Source organism: Canis lupus, chromosome 4 (genome assembly GCF_011100685.1).
Source record: "Canis lupus familiaris isolate Mischka breed German Shepherd chromosome 4, alternate assembly UU_Cfam_GSD_1.0, whole genome shotgun sequence".
Taxonomy (NCBI): domain Eukaryota; kingdom Metazoa; phylum Chordata; class Mammalia; order Carnivora; family Canidae; genus Canis; species Canis lupus.
This window is the reverse complement of record NC_049225.1, coordinates 22,315,018-22,339,259: the sequence shown is the minus strand read 5'-3', so window position 1 is coordinate 22,339,259 and position 24,242 is coordinate 22,315,018. Positions and strand designations below refer to the sequence as shown.

At 54.1% G+C, this 24,242-nt stretch overlaps 1 protein-coding gene across 2 annotated transcripts in view; it reads right to left on the bottom strand.

Annotated features, from left to right (window-relative positions):
• The window catches only part of ADAMTS14 (ADAM metallopeptidase with thrombospondin type 1 motif 14), a 77,838-nt gene that overhangs the window by 2,381 nt on the left and 51,215 nt on the right, over nt 1-24,242 (bottom strand). For both annotated transcript variants that reach the window (XM_038534220.1, XM_038534221.1), the window contains exons 10-21: nt 22,972-23,085; nt 20,586-20,734; nt 18,300-18,475; nt 15,539-15,672; nt 15,018-15,141; nt 14,206-14,286; nt 8,343-8,506; nt 6,768-6,936; nt 6,153-6,285; nt 4,148-4,355; nt 2,062-2,191; nt 1,827-1,937 (exon numbers count right to left, since the gene is read on the bottom strand). In XM_038534220.1, coding sequence (XP_038390148.1) covers nt 1,827-1,937; nt 2,062-2,191; nt 4,148-4,355; nt 6,153-6,285; nt 6,768-6,936; nt 8,343-8,506; nt 14,206-14,286; nt 15,018-15,141; nt 15,539-15,672; nt 18,300-18,475; nt 20,586-20,734; nt 22,972-23,085 — 1,693 coding nt within the window. The remainder of the gene's footprint in view (nt 1-1,826; nt 1,938-2,061; nt 2,192-4,147; nt 4,356-6,152; nt 6,286-6,767; nt 6,937-8,342; nt 8,507-14,205; nt 14,287-15,017; nt 15,142-15,538; nt 15,673-18,299; nt 18,476-20,585; nt 20,735-22,971; nt 23,086-24,242) is intronic.

Sequence of the window (24,242 nt, the reverse complement as noted above, 5' to 3'; positions counted from 1 at the left end):
TCCAACGCATGGAGAAATCTGAGAACCACGGCCCTATATCATTAGTCGCCAGACCTGGCTGCAAAGTGGAATCGCCCAGGAGCTTTAACAGCGAGCCAGCGCCCACCTCCCACACCCAGGGAGACTGGACGGTTGGTGTGGCCTGGGCACTGGGTGGATCTGCAGCAAAGCTTGGAAACCCCACTCTCGATGAAGTGGGAACCCTCGCCCCCTCCCGATCAACCCAAAGGAACTGATCCACTCGGGCCAGGGCCAGGCAGGTGCCTGGTAACCCACACCTGTGACCAGCAGATGAACCATGTCAACAACATTTGGAACAGCTCCACCAATAAAGCTGGAATCTAGCAGATCTGGGTTCCAACTGAGGTGCTCCACTTAAAAAGTGTGAGCCCTTGGGCATGTCACTTAAACTCTCCAACCCTCAGTTTCTTTTCCTATAAAATGGAGATAATGCTGGACATCTACCGGTGAATAATAACATTATGATCATAAATAGCATTTATAAAGTTCCTGGCATACAGGGGTGCCCTCTATACGAGTTTCATTTGTTTTGGTTCAAATATCATCTAAAAATGTTCTTGTGTTTCTGTGACAATTCCAGATAGATCTCTCCAGACAACGTAAAGGCAGGAACTTTGCTTTCTATTAATTTTTGCTGGGGAAGGGGTTGGGGTAGGGGGCTGGTGGGATGGAATGGGGGTTGGGTGCTTAGATGCTGGTTTAGGGGAACAGGAGAGAGATTAGGGGGAAAAATTGGATAGCCAGTGGCCTCTAGATGGCACCAGAATTCCAGGACGGGAATCCCGAGCCCATCTTCTGCTTAGGGCAGAAAAGGGAAGGAAACCTGGCACTTGTGCAGCCGGCACAGGAGTGAAGCAAGGCTAGAGCCAAAAGATACTCTGAGGATATCTAGTGAGACCCCTTTCTTACAGATGAGGTCACTAAGCTCAGAGAAGTTTAAGGATTTGCACAGGGTCACATAGCTAGTTAGTCCTCCACTAAAAGGGTCATGATTTTTCTACTCCTCATGTCAGACACTGGTCCTTGAGAAGGTGAGGAAGGAAAAGAGAGAAAGAATCTAGAAAGGAAGCCCAGAACACAGGGCCAGGTTCATAGCAGGTGCTCAGTCAATATTAATGGACGGATTGGTGGATGCATCGAAGGGTAGATGGAGATGGATGGATGGATGGATGGACGGATGGATGGATGGAGAGGTAGGTAGGTGGATAGATGGATGAATGGAAAGGTGGGAGGATGGACCAATGCACTCTTGATCATGAGGCAGAGAGAAAGTACTACTACTATTTCTGTTGTTAGCTGACAGCTAGGCAGGAGTGCGTGCATTATCTTATTTAATTCTCTCCACAGCCCTATGAAGACAGCTCAGATCTGTAACTGCTTATCCCCAAATCTTGAAATCAGAAGTGATTCATAATTCAGAACTTTCGAAGTGAGTGAAGTAATATTCATGTTACAGAACACCCCTATGGGGAGTGGGACGTCCCCCTGTAACTGTGGCAATGTTTCAATAGCAAAATAACTGATTTCCTGGTAAGGCCAGTTCTGCTGCCAAATGAGTCTGCACCAAATTTAGGGAAACACTTGCAGCTTTCAACATTCTGGAAGTGCAGATAAGGGCCTGTGGACCAGCGTGGGCAGGACCCCCAGCTCACAGCTGAGGAATCTGAGGCTCCAGGAGGCTAAGATCACGTGGACAGAGACTGGAAGCTGGGGCTGCTCCACCGCATGGCCCATGCTTGTGAATGGTGACCACGGGAAGGTCTGGGGTGTGGGGGAGGGTTCCAGAGATACAGAGATACACTTACTTGATGATATCTTGTTAATGGGATGTAGGGGCCCTGACTGTGGCAGCCACTGTCCTTTTGGGGTCACAAGTTCTCGAATGTCAGCGCTCACTCTGGAGTTCTGGAGATTTCCTGTGAGCGGAGAGAAGCAGCTCTAGCATTTGGCATTTTGTAGGGGGAAAGAATGCAAGCCGGGCTGGGTTCAGGGCTCGGACAGAGGAGCTGGGCCTTGCCCCCCCCATCCTATCTGGCTTACCTGCACAGGCCGGCAGGCTGCAGACCTGAACGGTGTCTGGCCTGTCCCCCTCACACTGCCCGAGACTGTTGGCATTGGTCCGGCACACCACCTGCCGCTGCTGGATGCCCTCCCCGCAGGTAGCAGAGCACTGTGGGCCGGGCCACCGTGGCCGGGGAAGGAAAGGGGGAGAGACAAGAGGAAGGGGGCAGTGAGCTCCAGAGGCCAACCAATGCCCAGGACAGCACCAGAGGGCGGCGCTGAGTGTCTCCTTGACCAGAGGGACGCGCAGACTGCTCTAAGTGCCTCACCAGGACAGAACACCGACGGTTGGTACTCCTGTACCGGGTGCTGAACAGCACCGCCCTCAGCTCAGAGCCCCCTGACCCTTTTTGTCACCTAAACAGTTAATCCTGGCTCAGGAGGGGACCTTAGGGACCCCACTCCAGCACCTCTACCTGTGCCCACCCTCTGGTCTGCGCCCAGGGCCTTAAATATTCTGTGGATCATTCTGGCAAACTCCCTTGTTGCGATCCACCAGCCTGAGGGGCCTAGGGCAGGTCCACTCACTTGACGTTACCTTAGCAATGGGATGCAGGGACCGGGATTGTGACACCTGCTAAACTGAGAGAGCTGGGTGACAGGGACACTGCGGACCCCCTCTACCTCTGACATTCAATGACTCTGTGACTCAATGTACCCAAACTCAGCTGGCAGAGGCAGGTTCAAAAGTGTCTTCCTTCCGGAAAGGGAAAGGCTTTGGGAGCAAAGGGGCTCAAAAGACAAATAAACAAATAACGCCTTTACATTAGGGACAAGAAAATAAAATTTACATGAGTTGTACGGGGATTTTTGGTTATTTTAAAAATACTCTTTATTATGTAATATTTCCAGCATACAGAAACATGAGGAAGTTGGGCACGAGAGCCTGTTCAAATACCACCACCAGCTTTCATCGATCAGCATTCTGGCACATGTTCAAATACCGTGCCGTGCCTTTTCAAACTTTAAGTGCGTGGTCTCCCATTGGAAGTGATTTTTCTTCATACGCCCGTGCTTTTTCTCACCTGTTTTTCTGAGGTTTATCTATCTTGGTTAAGTACAGTTCAAGCTTACTTATTTTTCTCAATCTCTGCTATTTTGTTGTATGAATGGACCTTGATTTGTTTGGTCCAGTCTCCTGCGGATGGGCATTTAGGACATTGCCTGAAATTCTGCTATTATGATGAGCGTTGTCGTGCTTATCTTTGTGACCAAATGAGACTCTGAAAATTATGGTAAAACATATATATCATAACACCATTATAGCCATTTTTAAGTGTGTGCAGTTCAGTGGCATTAAGCACCACCCTCACCACCTCCAGGTCCAGCACTTTTTTCTTCTCTCTAAACTGAAACCCTGTCCCCAGCAAACACTAAGTCCTTCACCCCCCGCCCCCAGCCCCAGGCACCCACCCTCCTACTCTGGGTCTCTAGGAACGGGACTACTCTAGGTAAGTGGAATCATAGAGTGTGTGTCATTTTGCGTCTGGCTTGTTTCACTTAGCGTGACGCCTTCAAGAAGCCCTCCCGGATACGTTACCCCCATATACTTCTGCACGGCTCCATCTGCAACCTGTAAACGCTTTTGTAATTGGTTTGCTTATCTCTGCTGTCTCTCTTAGTGGACTGTAAGCTACACGAGGACAAGAATCGTGTCTATCTAGTCGATGATGGATTCCAGGATTCCCAATACAGTACGCCTGGCATGTAGTTGGCACTCAGTAAATATTTCTCAAATGCAAGAAAGTGCTTCAGTTTGCTCACTCGTGTCACGAGGATATTAGCCCATGCCTCCCAGTTGTGATCCAGTTCTAGGTCGAAGCAAACGGTGAAAAACTACAAAGGCCTGGCCCAGAAACGTGGCCCAGCATACGTAGGAGCCACTGGACTGAGTTTTGAGAAAAATCAGGTTGGACCAGATCCGATGTGGGGAGAGAAATTCAGTCAGAGACTCTCTACCTGCTGGCACCTCTTAGCTGCCCCCCACCCAGATCCACCTTTTCCCCGACTCCCCAGAGAAGGTGCCCACTGGCCCAGCTCCTCCCCCACTCCAAGAACAACTCACCTGGGACCAGGCGCCCGTGCGCCACTGGGCTGGACAGGGCACGCGGAGGCAGGGCCGCCGGGCCTCAGGCCGGTCCCCAGGGCAGGCCTTGGCCGGCATGGCCTTGTGGGTACCATTGGAAAGGGGTAGCAGGCACTGCACCCCCCGGGTCTGCACCCCCAGCTTCCCACAGCTCCGGCTACAGGCACCCCACTCCTCTGTCACCCACCTGGAGACAGACAAGGCAAAAGGTGGAGGGGAGGGGGTACTAGAGGGACACTTCCTCCCAGGGTCACTCCCCGCACCCCCAACCCCCTAACCTCACCACCCTGAATTGCTGCGGGCAGGAGCTGGGGACTGGGTTTGAGCTTCAAAGTGCCAAGACCACATGGTCCTGGCTCTCCAGCTGCCAGGGTGTGCGGCCTCAGGGAGGTCACTTACATCCTCTGTTTCCTCATCTGGAAAATGGGTATAAGGCATATCTTTCTATCTGGCACCCTGTAGCCTCTTTGATCCAGTGACCCCATCTTTCATCAGGATTCCTTCAACACCTTGTAAATAGCTAAGTGTCTCCCCTGGGCAGGTGCTATCGCAAGTGCTGAGCTACAGCAGTACGCAAGACAGACGAGAGTCACAGCTTGTGGAGTTGAAGCCCCTCCCCTGTGATTCTTGGGACAATTAAAGGACTGTGGACTTACAGCACTTGGCAGAGTGCACGCCTGCAGTAGGTGTGTACTATTATTGGGGTACTATTATTATAATACGGTTGCTATTATTTTTTTCCTTATTTTTTTAAAATTTTATTTAAATTCAATCTGCCAACATATAGTAAAACACCCAGGGCTCATCTCATCGTGTGCCCTCCTTAATTGCAGGAAACAGGATTATGACCATCAGCACCTACAAGGTTTGGGTGCTGACCTGCTAAGCTGGCAAGCTCCAAGCCACAGAGCAACTCCCAAGAGCACCAGAGGCAGACACTGCTGGCTGAGTTAGACAAAGACCAGAAGGCTCTCACAGTGGGGCAGGAGGGACCCCATCCCCACTCCCTTCTTCCCCAAGATATCTTTTAGTGAATGAGGGCTCTTTCAGCCAACTCCTTCCTTTAAAAGACAACAACAAAAAGTTCCCAAGCGTCACTTGGCATTTCACAGACGAGAAGCCAGGATGACAGCAGAGTGGGCGCCGCATGCGCTGCGACCACAGACGGTGGTGGGCAAAGCGGCCTGCAGACAGTGGGAATGGGAAGCACAGAGGGCTGAGTGGCGGGGGTATCCCGGCTGGGGGCTAGGCACAGGGGGGCTGGCACAGGGAGGCCACCGTGGGCTCTGTGCTGGTCACCAGCTCCTGCCCCGGCCCCGAGGCTCCCCCTGCCTGAGGGAGCAGAGCTGCTGTGGGCCAGCAAGGCCAAGTTGGACTGCTTGGACCCCGATGAGGCAGGGAAATGGACACGGCCTCTGCATGTGGGCCGAGGAGGTGCTGGGCCATCTCTGTGACACGCTGAAGGCCAGACCTCGAATCCCCGACAAGTCACCGCTCTTCTTCTCCCCAAAGAGCCCTCCAAATCACCCCGAGAACGTGACCTTGTGCTCCAATGAGCCTGTCTCCCTGGCCAGGGAACCCAGTCAGGGCCTAGGCTATGGCTGGCGGCTGGTGTCAGCACCCTGGGCTATGGCCTGGAGCCCAGAAGCACCGAATCAAGTTCACCTCACAGTCCCCTCGGATCACTGAGGGAAAGCCGTGTCCCCAATGTGGGCCTCAGTTTCCCCACTGTAAAAGAATGCTGGAAGGGGCAGAACAAAGGAAGCATCGGGCTTCTTCTGGGAGTGGAAGTTAACCTAGAAACCCCATAGGGGACAGACGGGCAAGGAGGGCAGAGCTGGCCCAGGGCAGTCTGGTGTGCGGGCCGTGTGCCTCTAGCCCTGAGGCCAGAGGAAGCAGGCCCAGCAGCATCTCCTCCCAACTAAGGGTCAGCAATGCCCCTGGGAACAGGTCAGGCTCCTAGTCCCTCCCCTGGGGCACTCACGCGGGCTGGGCACATGGGTGCTGGTTGCAGCGCCGGCGGATGGGCTTGGGCCTCCTCCTGTGGTCGCACAGGTGCCGCTGGACCATGTGGTGGTCTCGTCGGCGCCGACAGCCATATTTGGTAAACTGGATCCCTGTGGGGAGGGCAGGCTGAGTTGGGCCGGGTCCCGCCAGGCCCCCACTGCTCTGCTGGGGCCTCCCGGGCTGGCAAACTCTGGAGAGCCTGGGGGGCCAATCCTACCTCCGTCTGTGACTTTGCACCCTCTTGCCCTGGTCACTTTCTGAAGCCTTCCTTGATCTACCCATCTCCTGTGTCCCTAGTGTAGTGCAGGGTGCAAGAGGAGGGGACCCAGCTCTGGACAGCCACTGCTCCGCATAGCTGGGGAGCCCTTACAGGGCACAGGCCCTGCCCTGGTGCTGCTAGCACTCTCAGCCCCTGCCCCAAGGCCCTGCCCAGACAGGCTGTCACACCAAGAGATCTTTAAGGAGAAAGTGGGGCACAAGTTAGGGACACATCAAGCGGAGGCGATAGTGCCCTCCCCACCACTTCTCTTCCTCCCCTGAAAAGCCCTGGGCTGCCCCCACGAGGCTGCCAGATGGTTGGACAGGTCATTACCTCCTCCGCAGGCCTTGGTGCAGGGGGCCCAGCTCTTGAGCGCCCACTCGTATGTGTCCGTCTCCTCCAGAAGCACGTTGTTGCTCCCGATAAGGGGCAGCAGGTCCTCGTGGATGATGTACTTGTAGGCCAGGCTGCTGCGGGGACCACCCTCAGCTGGGGGGAGCACCTGAGGGGAGGCAGAGCAACTGGCACAGGCCTGGAGAGCAGGGAGGCAAGCCCAGCATGCAGGGTGGTGGGCAGGGAGGTGGAGTCAAAGGAAAGGATGTGGGGTCAGCAGCGAGTATGGCCTGGGAGACCATTCACACCAGCAAGCCATGTGGCAGGCATGGGACAGCCAGCCCGAGGACGGCCTGTGTGCTCGTGGATAACCTTCCCTCCCACAGACCTAAGTTCTAGTGAGGGCAGGAACCATTTCTGTTGGTCTGTCATCCTCACCAGGGCAGCCACACTACCTGCCTCCAGAAGATGGAGGCAGACGGTCTATAAGCTAGACTCTTATCAGATACATGGTGGCAAATAGTTTCTCTCATCCTGTTCAGCTTGTCTTCTCACTGTCGTCATCGTGCCTTCCAATGCACAAGAGTTCTCAGTTTCCGGGAAGACCCATTCACCTATTGTTCTTTTGCTGCTCACGCTTTGGGTATCGCAACTAAGATCCAAGACTGTACAATTGATCCTGCTATTTTCTCTACGAGATCTATGGTTTTAGCTCTTGTACTTAGGCTTTTGATCTAGTTTGAGCTCTTTTTTGGATATGGTGTGAGGTAGGGGCTCAATTTCATTCTTTTACATGTGGATAATCCAGTTGCCCCAGTGCTGTTAGTTAAAGAGATTATTTTTGCCCACTGAGTGGTCTTGGCACCCTTGTTGAAAATCATTGGCTATAGGAGTATGGGTGGTCATTACATACAAGGTGAATGCAAATATATGTAGATTGAATTCATATGCTGACACCAAGAGGTTTCAGATCCTGCCCTCGAGGACCTCCCCAGCTAGTGAGGGTAGCACCAGGAACAAAGCCTGTCCACGGTCTCCCTGCCACCAGCCAGTGCCAAGAGCACTGCAGACAAAGCTCCTCCTGGTCTGATCTCCTGTATTAACAGTCCCTCCTCCATAAGCCCTGGTCTATGGTCTAGGAAGAGGGGGTATGGGCAGAGGCAGACCCCAGCAAGGACAATGAGGCTGGCAGCATGAGACAGCACCCCTCCTCCACCAAGGTCACTTGTTGGCAATGCCATAATACAAACGGACACTGGATGATGCCAGGATGACAGAGGGAACCAACCCAGGTGCCTCCTGCTCATTTCTAGGCCCTATTTCTGACACTGCATTAAGGAGACACCCTCTAACAGCAAGACAATCATTTCTCTCTCCCTCATTTGCCACCCTGCCTGCCTTTAAACACAAAAGGCACTTCGGCCCTGGCCTTGCCCAGGCTCCTGAAGACATTGCAATAGGAAGACCTCCGCCAGGCCTGTGCTGGCTCAACAGTGAAGACAGTGAGCTGGGAGACGGGACTGGGCTGGGGCAGCAGGGGAGTGGATGGGGGCCATCATGCAAGGTAGGGCTCACCAGGACAGCAATGGCTTCAGGCAGGGGCCCGCTGGTCTTGAGGCGTTCCTTGTCATCCTCCACCACGTATTCCCACTCCAGGCCCATTGCAGTAAAGGTCCGGCTCATTGCTTCCTTGCCCTTGGGGTTGAGGATGAAGCTGCCTGTGACCTGGTTCTTCACCGCTGGCCATGGGGAGAGGGTCACACAGATTTCTATTCCCCTTCACAGGAGCACTAGGGGCTTCCAGACTTTCCTAGTGAACCCCTCAGGGCTCCCTATGACCTGTCACTCCTTTCCTCCAGAGCCTTCCACACTCAGATGAGTCACCACACTGGCTGAACTCAGCATCCCTGCCTCTGGACCCTGGCGCAACCCATTCCTCCCACCTTGTCTTCCCTTCCTCCTGCCTGCCTAATCTTCATTCATACGTAAGGCTCAGTACAATTCTCCCCTCCTCCAGGAAGCCTTCTTTGAGAGCCCAGTCCTCAGGGATTTGTACTCCCTAAAACTTCTATAGCAGAGAGCTAAGGCTAAGAGTAGAGGCTCTAGAGTCAGACTGATCTGGGGAAGTTACTTAGCTTCCCTGTGTTGCCTCAGTTTCACCATCCATAAAATGGGAATCATGATTATCCCTAGCTCACAGGGCTGCTGCCCCATGAGGCTAACCGCAGTACTCCACCCCCACTACCCACCATGGGGCTCCTGGGACAATTAAAGGAGTTCAAACGTGTAAAGAACGAGGCAGAGTGCATGGTATGCAGCTGGCAATCAATAAACGGTAGGCACACACTATTACTGTCATGAGAACAGTCCCTGACATTTAGCATTGTTGCCATCATAGATGTCCTGTCTCCCTACCACCCGCAGCCTGTCAGGGTATCTCCTCCATCCTGGTGTCCTTGGGGCCTGACACAGAGTGAGCATTTTAAAAATATCTGTGACTGCCTACCCCTTAAAGTCCCAGTCAGTGATTAACTCGCAGCTTGATATTGAAAGGTGCCCAGTGGCAGGTGGGTAGGAGGTGTGCCGGTGCAGACAGCCTGGCCTTGGCCACCCTGGAAGCAGCAGGTTGGGGAAGGACTACAGCCTGGGACCCAAGCCCCTCAGCCACGTAGAAGAGCAAACGCCCCCAAGCCTGACGGTGTCCCCACCTACTGAGGATGAAAACCATTCTGCATAATTATGATACCACGAGAGCCAACTAACCACGCTCTGGTCACTCTGCTACCTGCCTCAGTGGCATCCTCACACACATCCTGAGGTTAGTGCTACTATTAGCCCAGATGGAAAGTCAGAAGCCCATGAGGGGCAAGGGTTTGTCCTGGACACACAGAGCACTGGTGACCCAGCTGAGGACCAGCCTTCCTGCTGAGCGAGAGGAGGACAGATCCCCTTCCACCTGTCATTGTCTGATCTCTCTCAGCTCCCAGAATCCCCAGACCTAGATCCAGAGCTGGGCAGCTCCTCAGGCCAGGCCTGGTCTCAAATCTTCCCACCACCCTGTGTGCTCCCACACCTCACAGCAACTGCCGTGCCCACCCCTGGCTGTACCCCCGCTCCTTCCAGGGGCAGTGGGCTGGACTCAGCATGGGCTTGACCACCCAGGTGCACCTGTGAGTCCTGGCCCGACCGCTGGCCCACTGTGTACCCCGAGCAACTACAGACATCCCTCGTTTCGCTTTATTGTGCTTTGCAGATACTGCACTTTTTGCAAATGGAGAATCTGTGGCAACCTTGCATCAAGCAAGTCTACTGGAGCCGTTTTTCCAACAGCATTTGCCCATTTCATGTCTCTGAGTCCCATTTTGATAATTCTTGCAATATTTCAAACCTTTTCATTAGGATACTTGTTACAGTGATCTGCGGTCAGTGATACTTGATGTTAGTGTTGGTAATTGTTTGGGGCGCCATGAACGCTGCCCACATAGCACAGTGAACGTAACGGATAAATGTCGTATATGTACCGACTGCTCCACTGACAGGCTATTCCCCTGTCTCTATCCCTGTCTGCTCATTCCCTGAAACACAATATCGAAATCAGGTCAATCAATAACCCTACGATGGCCACTAAGTGTTCAAGTGAAAGGAAGAGTCACCTTCTCTCCCTTTAAATCAAAACCTTCATATGATTAAGCTTAGCACAAAAGGCATGTCGAAATCGGAGATGGGTCAAAAGCCAGGCGTGTTGTGCTGAACAGTCAGCCAAGTTGTGAAGGGAAAGGGAACATTCTTGAAGGAAACTGAAGATGCAACTCCAGTGAACACAGGAATGATAAGAAAGCGAAGCAGCCTCATTGCTGATATAGGTCAAGTGGTCTGAAGGGAAGATGAAACCAGCCATGACATTCCCTTGACCCAAAGCCTAACCCGGAACAAGGCCCTAATGTTCTTCTGTTCTGTAAAGGCTGAGAGAGGAGAGGAAGCTGCAGAAAAGTCAGAAGCTGGGGAGGATGGTTCTTGAGGTTTAAGAAGCCGTCTCCATAACATGTGCCGGGGGAGGCAGCAGGTGCTGACGTAAAAGCTGCAGCAAGTTAACCAGAAGATTCAGCTGAGATCAGTCATGAAGGTGGCTGCACTAAACAACAGATTTTCAATGTGGATGAGACCATCTCCTTTTCAAAGATGCCATTTAGGCCTTTCACGGCTGGAGAGGTGCCTCCGTGGATCATCACCAGGGTGACAGGAGGTAATGGATGAAAAACACCAGCTCCAGGCCCAGCGCAGGGGTGACAGCAGCAACAGGATTCTCTTCCCTTCCTTTCAAAGGATCCACATCCCCAGATTCCAGGGCCCTGGCCTTCACTGCCAACACTGCCACCTATCCTGGACTTCTCCAGAGAGCAAGTACCATGACAGGCACGTGTGCGCACACACGCACACGCATACACACTCTCACCCATTTTTACCAGGGTCCCACCCTGTCCCTCACACATGTGTAATCACATGATGCGAGCCAACATCAGGCCGCAGTCCCAGTTCCCTCCCTGCCCAGCCCCTGAGGAGCTCCAGCCCCCCAGGGAGCTCACCCAGTACACACACAGGCGAGAGTGCCTGCTGCACTGAAGCTGCCCTGGATTCTGGGAGCCTCTGCCCCGGCCCCCATGGAAGCCCTTGTGCAGAGGATGGAGGAGCTAGACTTCTACAGGCAGCGAGTAGGGGCCAGGTAGGGGCCAGGTAGGGGACCAGGTAAGGGGCAGGGTAGGGGGCAGGTAGGGGCCTGGAAGGGGTGGAAGGAGCTGGCCCAGGAGGCCCAAGGGGAAGGGCAGAGCAGATGGAGTGTCTGCAAGTTCCACCCTCCTCTTGGAGTAAATGACCCTTCTCTACTCACCCTTCCCCTCTCCTAGCCCCTGTTCCATCCAGCAAAATACCCAGAGCCACACAGGCAGGGCAGGGAATTGGCCAAGCCAAGCCCTCCAAACTCACACTCCCTGTGCAGAGCTGTGTGGGCAGCAAGGGCATGGGGCTGGGAGACAGGAGACCCCGGCCCAGACTGGCTCACCGTGTGGGTGAATCAGGGGACACAGAAGGCCCATGAGCCACTGTGGGCCTCAGTTTCCCCTTGTGCCTCTTGCCTATTTGCCTGTCAGGTGCCTTCCAGAGCAAGTTAGGTATCTATTACAGTTGTGCCAATGTCGCTGTATTCCCCAGAGGGTGCGATCTCTCCCAGACACTTTAAAATATTTTCTATTATTTTGGTGACGACCTAAAAATATAAATATCAGCGTTTTGTAATATATGAGCCTATCCAAAGAGGTTATGTTTTATGTTCGTGTTTATGAAACACTGGTGATAAGCAGTGTGACCCAGTGGGCATTAACAGGTAAGAGGGGCCTCTGGAACATGCTAAGGCCCAGTGACATCAAGGCACACATGCCCCCTGTAAGGGGTCTGAACATAGACAAGTGTGGGAGAACCTAGATACTACCCAATGTCAGGGCGGCAGCCTTCTCCCTGCTTGCCCCCTGGATCCCTGCTCCAAACCATCCTTACGTGTTTTGAATTGAAATATAATTCACATACCACACGGTCCGCCCTTTAAAGTGTCTAAGTCAGTGACTACTGGACCACTATCCAATTCCAAGACACTTTATCACCCCCATTTGCAGACATTGCCATCCCCCTCCCATCAGCCCCTGAGCACCACTCATCTGCTCTCCTGTCTCCCTGGATTTGTCTGTTCTGGACACATTCATTTTTTAACCACCAACTTAGTTTCAGCACAAACAGAACACAGCAAACAAAGGAACACAAGACTCTGTCCCAATACCTTTACGTTCTCAATTTGAATTGTGTCGATTTGTTGGGGGGGGGGGTGCTAATTTTTCATCTCTCTTGGTTTTATAGCTGTATAACTATGATAAGGCGTGGCCTAATGATTGTGTTTAAGTGCCATTACGTTAAGGATAGTTTAAGGGTCCGTGTGGCAGACTGCAAAAACGGCTACAAATTCCTCCTCTTCCCATGTGCACGCCTGTGCTCCGGCGGTACCACACTTCCCACCAAGAGATCTTCTGTTTCTACCCCTTGAGTCTGGGCTTGGCCTTGAGACTGGCTTGGGCCAACGGGATATCACAAAGCATGATGCAAGCAGGGACCTGGCAACTGTATGCACATGGGGGCTTGCCTGCCCTTGCCCACCCTCAGGACCGTGGGAATAATGCCAGGCTAGCCTGCTGGGGACGTGGCCCCGTCCCCTCTGCCCCCGTCACCCCAGCTGACAGCCAGTACCAATCAGGATCTACAGACCCACCAAATGCTGCCGTGGCATGAGTGAGTCCAGGCAGAGGAGCAGAAGCTGCACACGCTGCACCCAGTCCAACCTGACGGCCCACAGGACCATGAGCCAATAGAAACTCTTGTTGTTCGAAACCACAGAGTTTGGGGATGATGTGTTATAGAGCAAAAGGAGACTGATACATTCTATAAAAATGGTTTTTCTTTAAAAGGTGAGCACAAGTAGCACCTGGGTGGCTCAGTGGTTGAGCATCGCCTTTGGCTCAGGTTGCGATCCTGGGTCTTGGGATTGAGTCCCTCATCGGACTCCCTCCAGAAAGCCTGCTTCTCCCTCTGCCTGTGCTCTGCCTCTCCCTGTGTGTCTCTCATGAATAAATAAATGAAATCTTTAAAAGAAAAAAACTGTGCACAATTAATCAACAGTGGCTGCCCCTCAGGAAAGAAACTGTACCTCCGAGGGCAGAGGTGGGGCGGGGGGGATCTTCACTGGATCCCCTTTCGCATCTGAAATTTGAACCCTGGAATGGGTTTCTCTTCAACATAAGTAAAACACAAAGAAACACAAAAATTTCAAAATTATTTTGAAATCTCCCCTGCATGAGGATCCTCCTCCTCTGCTCTCCTGCTTCCCCACACCTGAGGGCAAGCCCTCTCCTGCTCCCCCACACCTGAGGGCAGGCCCTCTCCTGCTCCCCCACACCTGAGGGCAGGCCCTCTCCTGCTCCCCATACCTGAGGGCAAGCTCTCTCCTGCTCCCCCACACCTGAAGGCAGGCCCTCTCCTGCTCCCCACACCTGAGGGCAGGCCCTTTCCTGCTCCCCCACACCTGAAGGCAGGCCCTCTCCTGCTCCCCACGCCTGAGGGCAGGCCCTTTCCTGCTCCCCCACACCTGAGGGCAGGCCCTCTCCTGCTCCCCCACACCTGAGGGCAAGCTCTCTCCTGCTCCCCCACACCTGAAGGCAGGCCCTCTCCTGCTCCCCACGCCTGAGGGCAGGCCCTTTCCTGCTCCCCCACACCTGAGGGCAGGCCCTCTCCTGCTCCCCATACCTGAGGGCAAGCTCTCTCCTGCTCCCCCACACCTGAGGGCAGGCCCTCTCCTACTCCCCACACCTGAGGGAGCCCCCTCTCCTGGCTCCCCGACACTCACCAATGCGGTGTGGAACCTTCTCCAGCTCCTCTATCTGGATGTGCCTGGCACCAGCTGGGATCTGTACCAGTTTGAGAGCTCCTGCGGCACAGGAAGATGGGCGAGCACCCTGAGCTGTGGCCCCGCTGCCCAGCATACCCCACCACCCCTGCCCCTCACACACCCAAGAACCTGTTTCCTCATCTGTAAAATAGGAATGGGCCCTTGTCCACAAGGTGCTGAGAGGTCAAATGAAATGCATCGCTCAATGCTCCCTTGAATCTAAGGGCCGCGTTGTGGGGGTTTGTGGGAAAGCCCGCATGGGCACTAGTTACCTATTTTTCCCCACCCTCTTGAGCCTCCTTTTCTCTCTTTTTGTCCCCTCCCCCTTTCCTCTCAGGCCTTAAGAGATTTAGATGAAGGTCTGGCATGGCTCCTCTGGGCCCTCTCACCCTCCCTATCCCAGGCCTGGAAACAACCTCTCTCAAAGCCTGGCCCCTTAGAGAGGCAGGCAAAGCTGTGACACTCCCAAAGGGGAAATGGACCTAATTCATCCTAGGGTATAAAGGACGAGTATCAGCCAAGTGTGGCCAGATTGAAGGAGGGGAAGGAATTCAAGGAACTAAGGTACCAGGAGTTCAAAGCAGGAGGCACCACAAGGTTCCCAAAACAATGGAGAAACAGAAGAGAAAAAAATGTTCCAGTCCAGAGGCAAGCTCCAGGTGCCTCCCTCGCCCCAAACTGTGGCCCAGCAGAGGAAGAAGGGTCCAGCCTGAGGGACTCAGGCTCAAGGGAACCTGGCTAGGCCGGAACTCCAGCCCCAACCTGCTCACCTGCCTGCTTGGAGGCCTTGCCCAGTGTCCCCTTCACAGTCCTGCAGTGAGAGTTGTCCCCTCCACAGACCCCGCACTTGTCATCTGCCTTCATGGATCCCACCTCCTTGTCACAGCCGACGGGCTGAAGCAGAGGTAGGGTCAGCAGGAGAAGGCTCCCATGCCCCCCGCCACCACCCCCAGGCTGGCAGCCCCTGGCTCCCTCCCCAGGCCCTACTCGTTGACCATGGACCAAGAGGCATTCCTGGACAGGTCTCTGTCACAAACTCGCCATGTGACAGGTCTTAAACTTGGCCTCTCCTCTTCCCTTAAACTTGGTCTTAAACTTGGCCTCTCCTCTTCCCTTAAATGGGGCTGGGTGATGACCCACTTCTAGAATCCCGGGCTTATGCTGAGGACCAAGGGTCTTGTGGGTGGGGAAGGTGAGGAGATGCCTGTCTCCCTAGGGAGCAGAAAAAGGGGCAGGCAGTGCAGCACTCAGGTGTCCCCGGGGAAGGCACAGGCGGACAGCCCAGACCTACCACACACTCGCCGCGGGCACAGACGCTATATGGGTCCCGGTAGCTGCAGCGTGTCCCATCGTGGACCACCTGATTCATGAAGACCACGTCCCCGGTGTCCTCCGATTGGCAGATCAGCTCACACTTCTGGGCATCTGTGGAGAAAGGGACCATGCTGAATTCCCAGCACCGAGGAGAAAACGGGCTGGCCAGGACAGCAGCGCCAGGCCCAAGCAGGAAGCTCCTGGACCAGCTCTGGGCACTGGGTGGGGAGCTCTGGAGAGGGGGGGGGGTGCGGCTTAAAATCCCTGCTGTGTCACTTATTAGCCCCGTGACCCTGAGCAAATCATCCAACCTCTCTGAGCCTCAGTTCCTTATTTATTATCCTTGATCAGTAAAATGCCACAGCAGGATCTTAAAGAAAAGCAAGTGAGGGGCACCTGGGTGGCTCAGTGTTGAGCATCTGCCTTTGGCTCAGGTCGTGATCCTGGGGCCCTGAGATGGAGTCTCGTATAGGGCTCCCTGCTTGGAGCCTGCTTCTCCCTCTGCCTATGTCTCTGCCTCTCTCTCTGTGTCTCCCATGAATAAATAAACAGAATCTTAAAAAAAAAAAAAAAAGAAAATTGAGTGATAATACTAATAGCAATAATAATAAGCCAACACTTAGTGAATGCTTACTTTGTACCAGATACTTCCAAAACCTTTACATACCTTTTTCCCCCTCTTTCTTTTAGAAGTAGGCTCTAGGCCTAATGTGGGGCTTGAACCCACGATTCTGAGATCAAGAGTCACCTAGTCTACCGACTGGTCCTGCCAGGTGCCCCTACACACTGTTGATGTAAAACTTCAAATGTTTTTTGTGAATTAGCTCATTTAAATTTTGCAATACCCCAAGGAAGTAAGTTCTAGCATTATGGAGGAGGAGACCAAGGACCAGAGAGGTTAAGAAATTTGCTCAAGGCCACAGAGCCACACACTAAGTAGAAGAGCCAGGATTCTGAGCCAGGCAGTCTGGCTTGAGTCTCACGCTGACCTCTCCATACGCTTCACCAGCCACATGAATGATGGTGTACCTTAACATGTTCATAAGCTTTAGGTGGCTATGTGAAAGGAAGGCAGGACAGTGGTCTGGGTTTGCAAAATGAAGCAGCAGTGAGAGAGGAAAGGAGGTCTTTTCTAGTTCTAACAATTAATTATTCTGTTCCCTATCTGGGCTATTGATGTCCTGAAAAGAAAGTCCCAGAGAACATATAGACACTTGCTGTATTTCTTAGAAAAAAAGGGAAGCTGGGGCTTAGCTAACTTTCTGGACTTTGTCTAAAAGTCCTGGGAAAATCCAAAGACCAGTTGCCCCATGGGCCTGGAAGCTTCCACCCACCCACCCAATCCCCTTACACTGGCTTGTTTGGACTTGAATGGATCTGCAAAGCTTTCAAAGCCAGCCACCCCCTCAGCCAAAATTTCTATGAAACGATCTGGTCCCCGGGCCCCCCAGGATACATCTTGCCTCAGTGCTCAGTGCTCAAGTCCAGAGCCATAGCATCTAATACCACTTTGGATTTCATGCACAGGAGCCCGATTCCTGGTGGGACCTGGGCCAAGGGGAGAGGGATAGGGGACTCTAACCCTCTGAAAGACACGTAGGACGCTGACCAGTACACTCCAGGCAGGGAGCTTTCTAGGCAGCCATGGAAGCCAGCCCATAGTGGCAAGGGAGTGGCCAACCCCTAGGGTGGGAGGAATTCAAACCAGAAGGAAGGCACTCTCTGTCATCATGTTCCGGAGAAGTATGCGCACTGGTGGGCAATTCACAGGCCTCTGAGGTCCCTTCCAACCTGAAGATTGTCATTCTAAATGTGAGTTGAACAACCAAGGGTCTTGTAATTAATACTTTGGAACCAGGGCTACAAAGAGGTGGCCCTGGGCTCAGGAGAGAACAGGCCTTTCTAGTAGGTGCCATCCGAGGCTGAGGGCTGCATGGTGGGGGTTGAGCATCTGTCCAGCAAAGGGTGGCGGAAAGACAGGCAGGGGGAGTGGACACAGAGGACTGCTGAGGGCCCTTCCAGTCTGAAATCCCTAAGATGCTGTGAATCCCAACCCTTCATTGGCCACTTCTTCTCTGCCACTAGGAGAGCCATCAGTGGGAAGCCTCCAGAGCAGACCAGTACTGGCCCTGGCACTTGGTCTCAAAATTCAGTTCCCCTGCCTGAGTCCTGAGGCCCGTGTCTGCCCCAGAGCAGCCTGGAGGGAGTCAGTATAAGGATCCCAGAGGCTCTCATCTGCCTGCCTTTTAACTCCTTTTCATTAACACTAAAACAGTAGCACTGTCAGTAAAACCTAAAAATGCTGTGTGTGATAGGACAGAGCCTCTCAGGACGGTGGCTACACAGAGCCAGGGTACCTCCACCTGCATAGTGTCTTCCCATACAGGTAAGGACCGGTGTAAGAGGCACCGACCCCAACAGCCAGCACTGCTGCCAGCCTCTGGGCACCTCTGGGTGAAGGGCCCCTGGTTCAAGATATTTTCCTTGTCAGAAAACAGTCCCCATACGTATACAAATCAGGGATGGCTTTAATGAGGACAGCTGGCCCCACGGCACACAAGACAAGGGCCTGCACAAAGGTATGTGGCAAGCCTGCCAACCACATGTCCCTTTTGGCACCCTACTGTCCCTCCAACCTCCACTGGTGGCCCCAGGCATGGGAAGCCCGCCTGGGAAGACACAGACACAGCAGATGCCCAAGGACACAGCGGGTGGGGGCGGAGGCAGGACCCACTCACCATCTTCAGGCTCATAGGGGATCCAGCTGTGCTTGGCATTCTGGTGGATGTAGTAGGAGTTGCGCTTGGCACATTGCTGGGCCCGGAAGTCCTCGTAGGGCCCCGGACACTCCTCGCTGTTGCACACCTGGTATTGGAACATGGGCCCGGAACACAGGCGGCCTCCGTAGGCTGGGCTGGGGCAGGCACAGAGAGACCAGTGACTTGCTGGAAGGCTGGGGAGGGCCAGGCTTCCCTCATGGCCGCTTGGGGGCAGCTCAGCCTTTTAGAGGAACATAAAGAGGCTCTTCTAACTTATAAACTAGAGAGGGACCCCCATGGTGGGGGCTGCTGTGCACACAGCCCTTCTAGATTCCTCTTGCTCCACCCACCCCTTGGGCATATGTCACCTGTCCCACCGTGTGTGCGTGTGTGTGGAAGGGAGAGGGGGAGAGCCAAGAACCAGGGCAGGCAGGGGACGAGTGGTGTCAGGGACAAGGATGACTAAGTCACTCCGATGGGGCTGGAAGAGAAAGCAGTCTTATTCATCTTTGCGAACGCTTTCAACCACCGCACAGGGCCTGGCATACCGTAGGCACTCAAAACGTGCCTCAACAATACTGATTTGCATCCGCTTCTGCTTCACGTCATAATAAACTAAGGAGGGGTAAAGAGAGACACGGGTCTGGAGTGAGAAGGCCCCCGCTGGATCTGCCCCCAAGCCCTGCCTATGCAGATCTCAGGTAGGTCATTTAGTCTTGCTGAGCCTTAATTTCCCCTTTAAAGGTGACACCGGGATACCTCTTCCCTTACCTACCTCCTGGTGTGTCTGTGAAGAATAAATAAAAAAAGGTATTTAAAGCAAACTGTATTCTCTTCTCCATTAGGGAGAGGACTGGGTGGGATTATGGATGCAAACTATGGAAGCACAGGCTCCCGGTACTCTGCTCCCAGACCCGGGAGCATCTCATGGGTGTGTGCGCTGAAGTGCTCAGCGTCCCACCTGGCATGGACAGCGAGCTCGATCCACGCTAACAATTATAACAGCAGCTGCCATTCATTAGCGCTAAATCTGGCCTGGGCAGAGCGCTGAGAGTACACATATTATTTCACTTAAGCCTCATAAAATAAAAAATTCTTATTACAGAGGAGTTTGCTGGATGGCAGCTTTGATCAAGGGGAGAGCCATCCGTCATGACTGGAAGGTGGCTTACTCAGAGTGGGCCCCACTGGGCCCTTCTCCAGCCCAGGCTGTCACACTCCCAACAGGTGGAAGTTATAGGGCCGTGCATTTGGGCTCATGTCTGTAAAAGGTCAGCACAGCCAGTGGACAAAGGAACGGCCTGCTCCAAGTGGTGGTGAGCTTCCCATCCCTGGAGGTAAACAACAGAGGATGGAGGGCCCCTGCTAAGGATGTAAAGGAGGGCAGCCACTACCAAGCCACAGCATCCAAGGGCCCTGCTGTTCTGTAGAGGCTGGGCACCCCTGGTTCCTGGAGCCCACTGACCCACCCGGCCACCCCACCAGCCCCCATCTAGCCTGAGGCTATTCTGACCAGGTCACTTCAGCCTGAGAGAGGGAGACCACAGCCAGCTGGCACTTGGAAGTTTCATAACCATAGGAGGGAATAAAAGGAGAGAAACAGATGCTCCCCCAGAATGCTGGGGGAATGTGAGTGGAGCAGTGAAAGGCAGGATTTGATGTCAGAAAGAGGGAAGTAGGGGCACCTGGGTGGCTCAGTGGTTGAGCATCTGCCTTCAGCTCAGGGCATGATCCCGGGGTCCTGGGATCAAGTCCCACATCAGGCTCCCTGCATGGAGCCTGCTTCTCCCTCTGCCTGTGTCTCTGCCTCTCTGTCTCTCATGAATAAATTTTTTTTTTAAAAGGTAAGTTAAGAAAAAATTAATGGAAATTCTGCTCCATGTGGTAAGAAAACAAACATGACTACTGAGCATTTAGATCAAGGTTTTCTCAAAGCTCTGCCAGAGGATCAGGGTCACGGGCAGACGCGTTAAATTAGCAGAGTCCCGGGCCCACTCAGAATCTTCTGCTCATGAGGGTTGGAGAATCACTGGTTCAGACCTATTCTCGGATGCCCCGCCTGATGGGCCATGTCAGGCCTGGGTGGAAGTGATCCAGCCCCACCTCCCAACAATTCGGGGTTCTCAGCCTTAGAATACCAACCCAGCTTCAGGGCCGTTGTCTCTAGTGTCTAGCCTCCTCCCCCCATGGCTTCCTCTCCCAGCCCCTCAGGCCTAGGGAATGGGGGGATCCCCTGCCCTGCCCACCTCAGCCAAGAGCACTCACGGGGGATTGTCACAGCTCCGGCTGCGGGATCGAACCCCGCCCCCACACGACCGTGAACATGACCCGAACTTGGTCCAGGAGCTCCAGCCTCCATCCTGGCCGTAAGTCAGCTCCAGCGATTTCCAGATGCAGTGACCCTTGAAGCACCACTGGGATGGAGCAGAGGGAACGAGGTTACCCGAGGGCCACTGCCACCCAGCCTGCTATGGAGATGTCCCGACTGTGCACATGGCACAGCTGGTGGGCACCACAGCTGAGTCCAGAGGGAGGGACACTAAGAGTACAAGCCTCGAGGTTTCTCAGAAGCCACCTTCAGCAAAGGGTCCCCCTTTCTGAGCCTATCCCTCCACTGTACAATGTGTGGCTAGCACACCTGCCCACGGGGCTGCTGGGAGCCCCCAAGGAGATCATGCTTGGCACACACAGCCCTCCAAACTGGCAGCCAATGACGGCACTAACTGCAGTTATTTGGTTTACCCCTCCTGGAGGGAAAAAAGAGCTGATGGGGGGTAGAAGACACAATCTTCCCATGCCATCTAGTGTCGATATCTTGGCTCTGTACCTCGAAATCCCCATCCAGGGGCCACAGGCAGGCATGTCTGTGGGAGGCAAGCCCTAGCCCCACAGGGGGGGTCTATCCATGCATAAATGGAGGGAGTATATGAATGGAATCCACAAGGCCAGGGTTTGAATCCCAGCTCAGCCATTACTAGCTGTGTGTGGCTTTGGCATAATGTCACCTTGCTGGGCCTCTGTTTGCTCACCTGTTAAATAGGACTGTTCAAAGAACTGGAAGCAAGAACACCTACAAAGGCCTTAGCTCAGGGCCAGGCACCAAGGCAGGCTCAACCCAAGTAACTCCCTTCCCTTCTCCTGCAGGGCATCATGTAAGAAATACAGCAAAGCTCCGTGGGTCTTATTTAAGAGGTGACTGAGTGGTTCTCAGCCCTGGAGACTTTTAAAACTCTAGATGTCTTGACTTCATTTCAGACCAACTGAGTCATAATCTCTAGGGGGAGGGATTAAAAAAAAAAAAAAAACTGGCAGCCCGGGTGGCTCAGTGGTTTAGCACCGCCTTCAGCCCAGGGCCTGATCCTGGGGACCTGGAATCGAGTCCCATGTCGGGCTCCCTGCATGGAGCCTGCTTTTCCCTCTGCCTCTCTCTGTGTCTCTCATGAATAAATAAATAAAATCTTTAAAAAAAAAATTAAAGCAGCAGTACTATACATACCATAAAATTCACTCAGGTCAAGTGTGCAAGTCAATGACTTTTCACAATTTACAGCATTGTGCAGCTGTCATCACATCTAATTTTAGAGCATTTCCATCACCCCAAAGAGATCTCTCGTGCCCATCTGCAGTCACTCCCTGCCCTGGGGCGGTGGGGGCTTTTAAAGTTCCCCAGATGGTTCCAAAATGCAGCCAAAACTGTGAGCCATGAATTAATTGTCATGTAAAATTGTGACGGAAGGACCTGGAACTCTAGAAATAACCTGAAGCAGGTATACCGAGTTGTCCAGGATAAGAGCCCGCCAGATGTAGAGCCTACTGGGCCCTGTGCAAGGCCGTGGGAAGCCCCATCCATCTGTGAAGGAGCAGCGCCCCCACATGTGTTGAGTGGATGAAGCCTGGCAGGGGCAGAGGGCAGGGGGCAGGGACAGGGGGCAAGTTAGGGGGCAGGGGACAGGGACAGGCAGGTCCCACGACTGGGCTCAGAGCTGATGGTGAGTAAGCCTCGAGCCTCACAACGCCCTGCTTCTTCCCAGAGCTCTCTGCTCTGACATGACTTCAGAACTCTGAGGAATGGAAAGGCCACTTGGTCAGGGGACAGCAGGACCCGGAGGAGTGCTGTGAATGGCCCAAGGTCACCACAGAGGTCAGGCTTGGGGCTAGCAGTAGACCAGAGGTGGGTTACAGACCCCAGGTCAGGGCTCTCACACCCGGCTATGAGGGCCCCCTGACAAATGAAGCCCTGGCACCCACACACACTCCGGGGGGAAAGGCACAACAGCAAATATGCGAAAGCGTGTGTCTGGGGCAGGGGAGGCAACAGGTGTGGATGTGGGAGAAACAGCACAGCAGGCCAGGGAGGGCAGGCAGGACACCTGGGGTCTCCCTTCACCCCTTCTTTGACTCCACAAGTTCCTTCACCTGCCTGGGCCTCATTCTTCTCATCTGTAAAATGGGAATAGCCCTTCCTGCCAGATGGGCTAGGAGATCATGCCAAGCTCTGCATATGGAGGAAGCAAGGGATTGTGGTATGGGAGAGAGGGTGCAAACATATGAGATTATGGGGGGACTCTGCACACCAGCTGCACACACGGCGGGGGACACGGGCTCCCTGGGGGCCTGCACAGTCCTGCTGTAGCCCCGGGCCCACAGGTACCTGGCCGGGTGCACACTCGGTCCCATCCAAGGGGGGCCCCTTCTTGGTCTTGCAGAAGTACGGGTTGTCAGGGTGGCTGCACCATAGCTGCTTACAGGGCTCGAAGGTCTGGAACTGTGTGGTAAGAGGAAGTGGTCACTGGGCACAATTCGTCCAGAGGGAGAGAGAGGAAGATGTGGACACTGGGGCCAGGACATGGTGGGGGGAGGCAAGAGGGTCCACACCCTCAAGCTGGCCCCACTCCAAGTCCCCGTGGCCTCCAGGGACCCCTCCTCTCTCCAGCAGGGCACCAAGAAGGGGCAGGCCATTGCCCGCACACCCCCTGTTGTTTCCCCAGGCCCTCCTCACTCCCTGAGTCTGCAGAAGAAACTGTGCCACTGGGCAGGGACCAGGGTTGGAGGCTCTGGGGACGCCTGGGCCGGCTAATGCCCCTCGAGCCCAGTGCACATCAGGGCCCTCAAGGGGCTGCCGGTTTAGCCCAGACTCCAATGCACCCAGGTGAGGTCAGGACCCCCACCCCACTCTGGTCTCCCCAGGCTGTGCCAGAGCTTGGTGACCTCCTGTCTCACACTGTCCAGGAGAGCTCCAGGTTGTTCTCTCTCCTATCATCCCCCGCCAGCCAGACTAGTGTCCTACAGATACAGCCTCGGGCATTGAAATCCCACATCCCAAGCTGTTTCTCCAGTCCCAGCTCAGAAACTATGTGTCCCAGCGTGGCCTGGGCAGTAGGAAGGTGACCATACACTGGCACTCCTGGTCCTGCAGATCTGAGGAGTGGGGTGCATTCCTGAATGGGAGGTTTGAAGCACTCGAGTCCCCAAGGCCTGACCCTTCAGAAAGACCCATGACCCCGGATGTGAGCCTGTGCCTGGGACCTGTGAGGTCCTCTCCTGGGGGTCTCGAGCCCACCCCCAGCGCCAGGCTCTCCCCTGCCCTGTCCTGCAGGGCGAGGAAGGGCTATGCTCCCTTGGATCTGTCTCCTAGGCATGGGGTAGGAGGAGCATACAATTGACCCCCTGGAAAGAGAATATGGGAGGACACAAGAGATTTCCACTAGGGGGACAAATCAGTCCAAAACATCCTGTCAGATCCCTGAAGAGTAGATAGGGGCAACTATTCCTCCATTGGGCCAGAGCCCAACACCTGACAGAGGGACCACCAGGCAGATAAGCTCCCCAGGAAGCAGTCCAGCCAGGATCCCATCAGCCACCTGCCCTCTCTCTTCTACTCTGTTCCATCTTTCCCAGGACTAAAGCATCCTCCAGCCACTG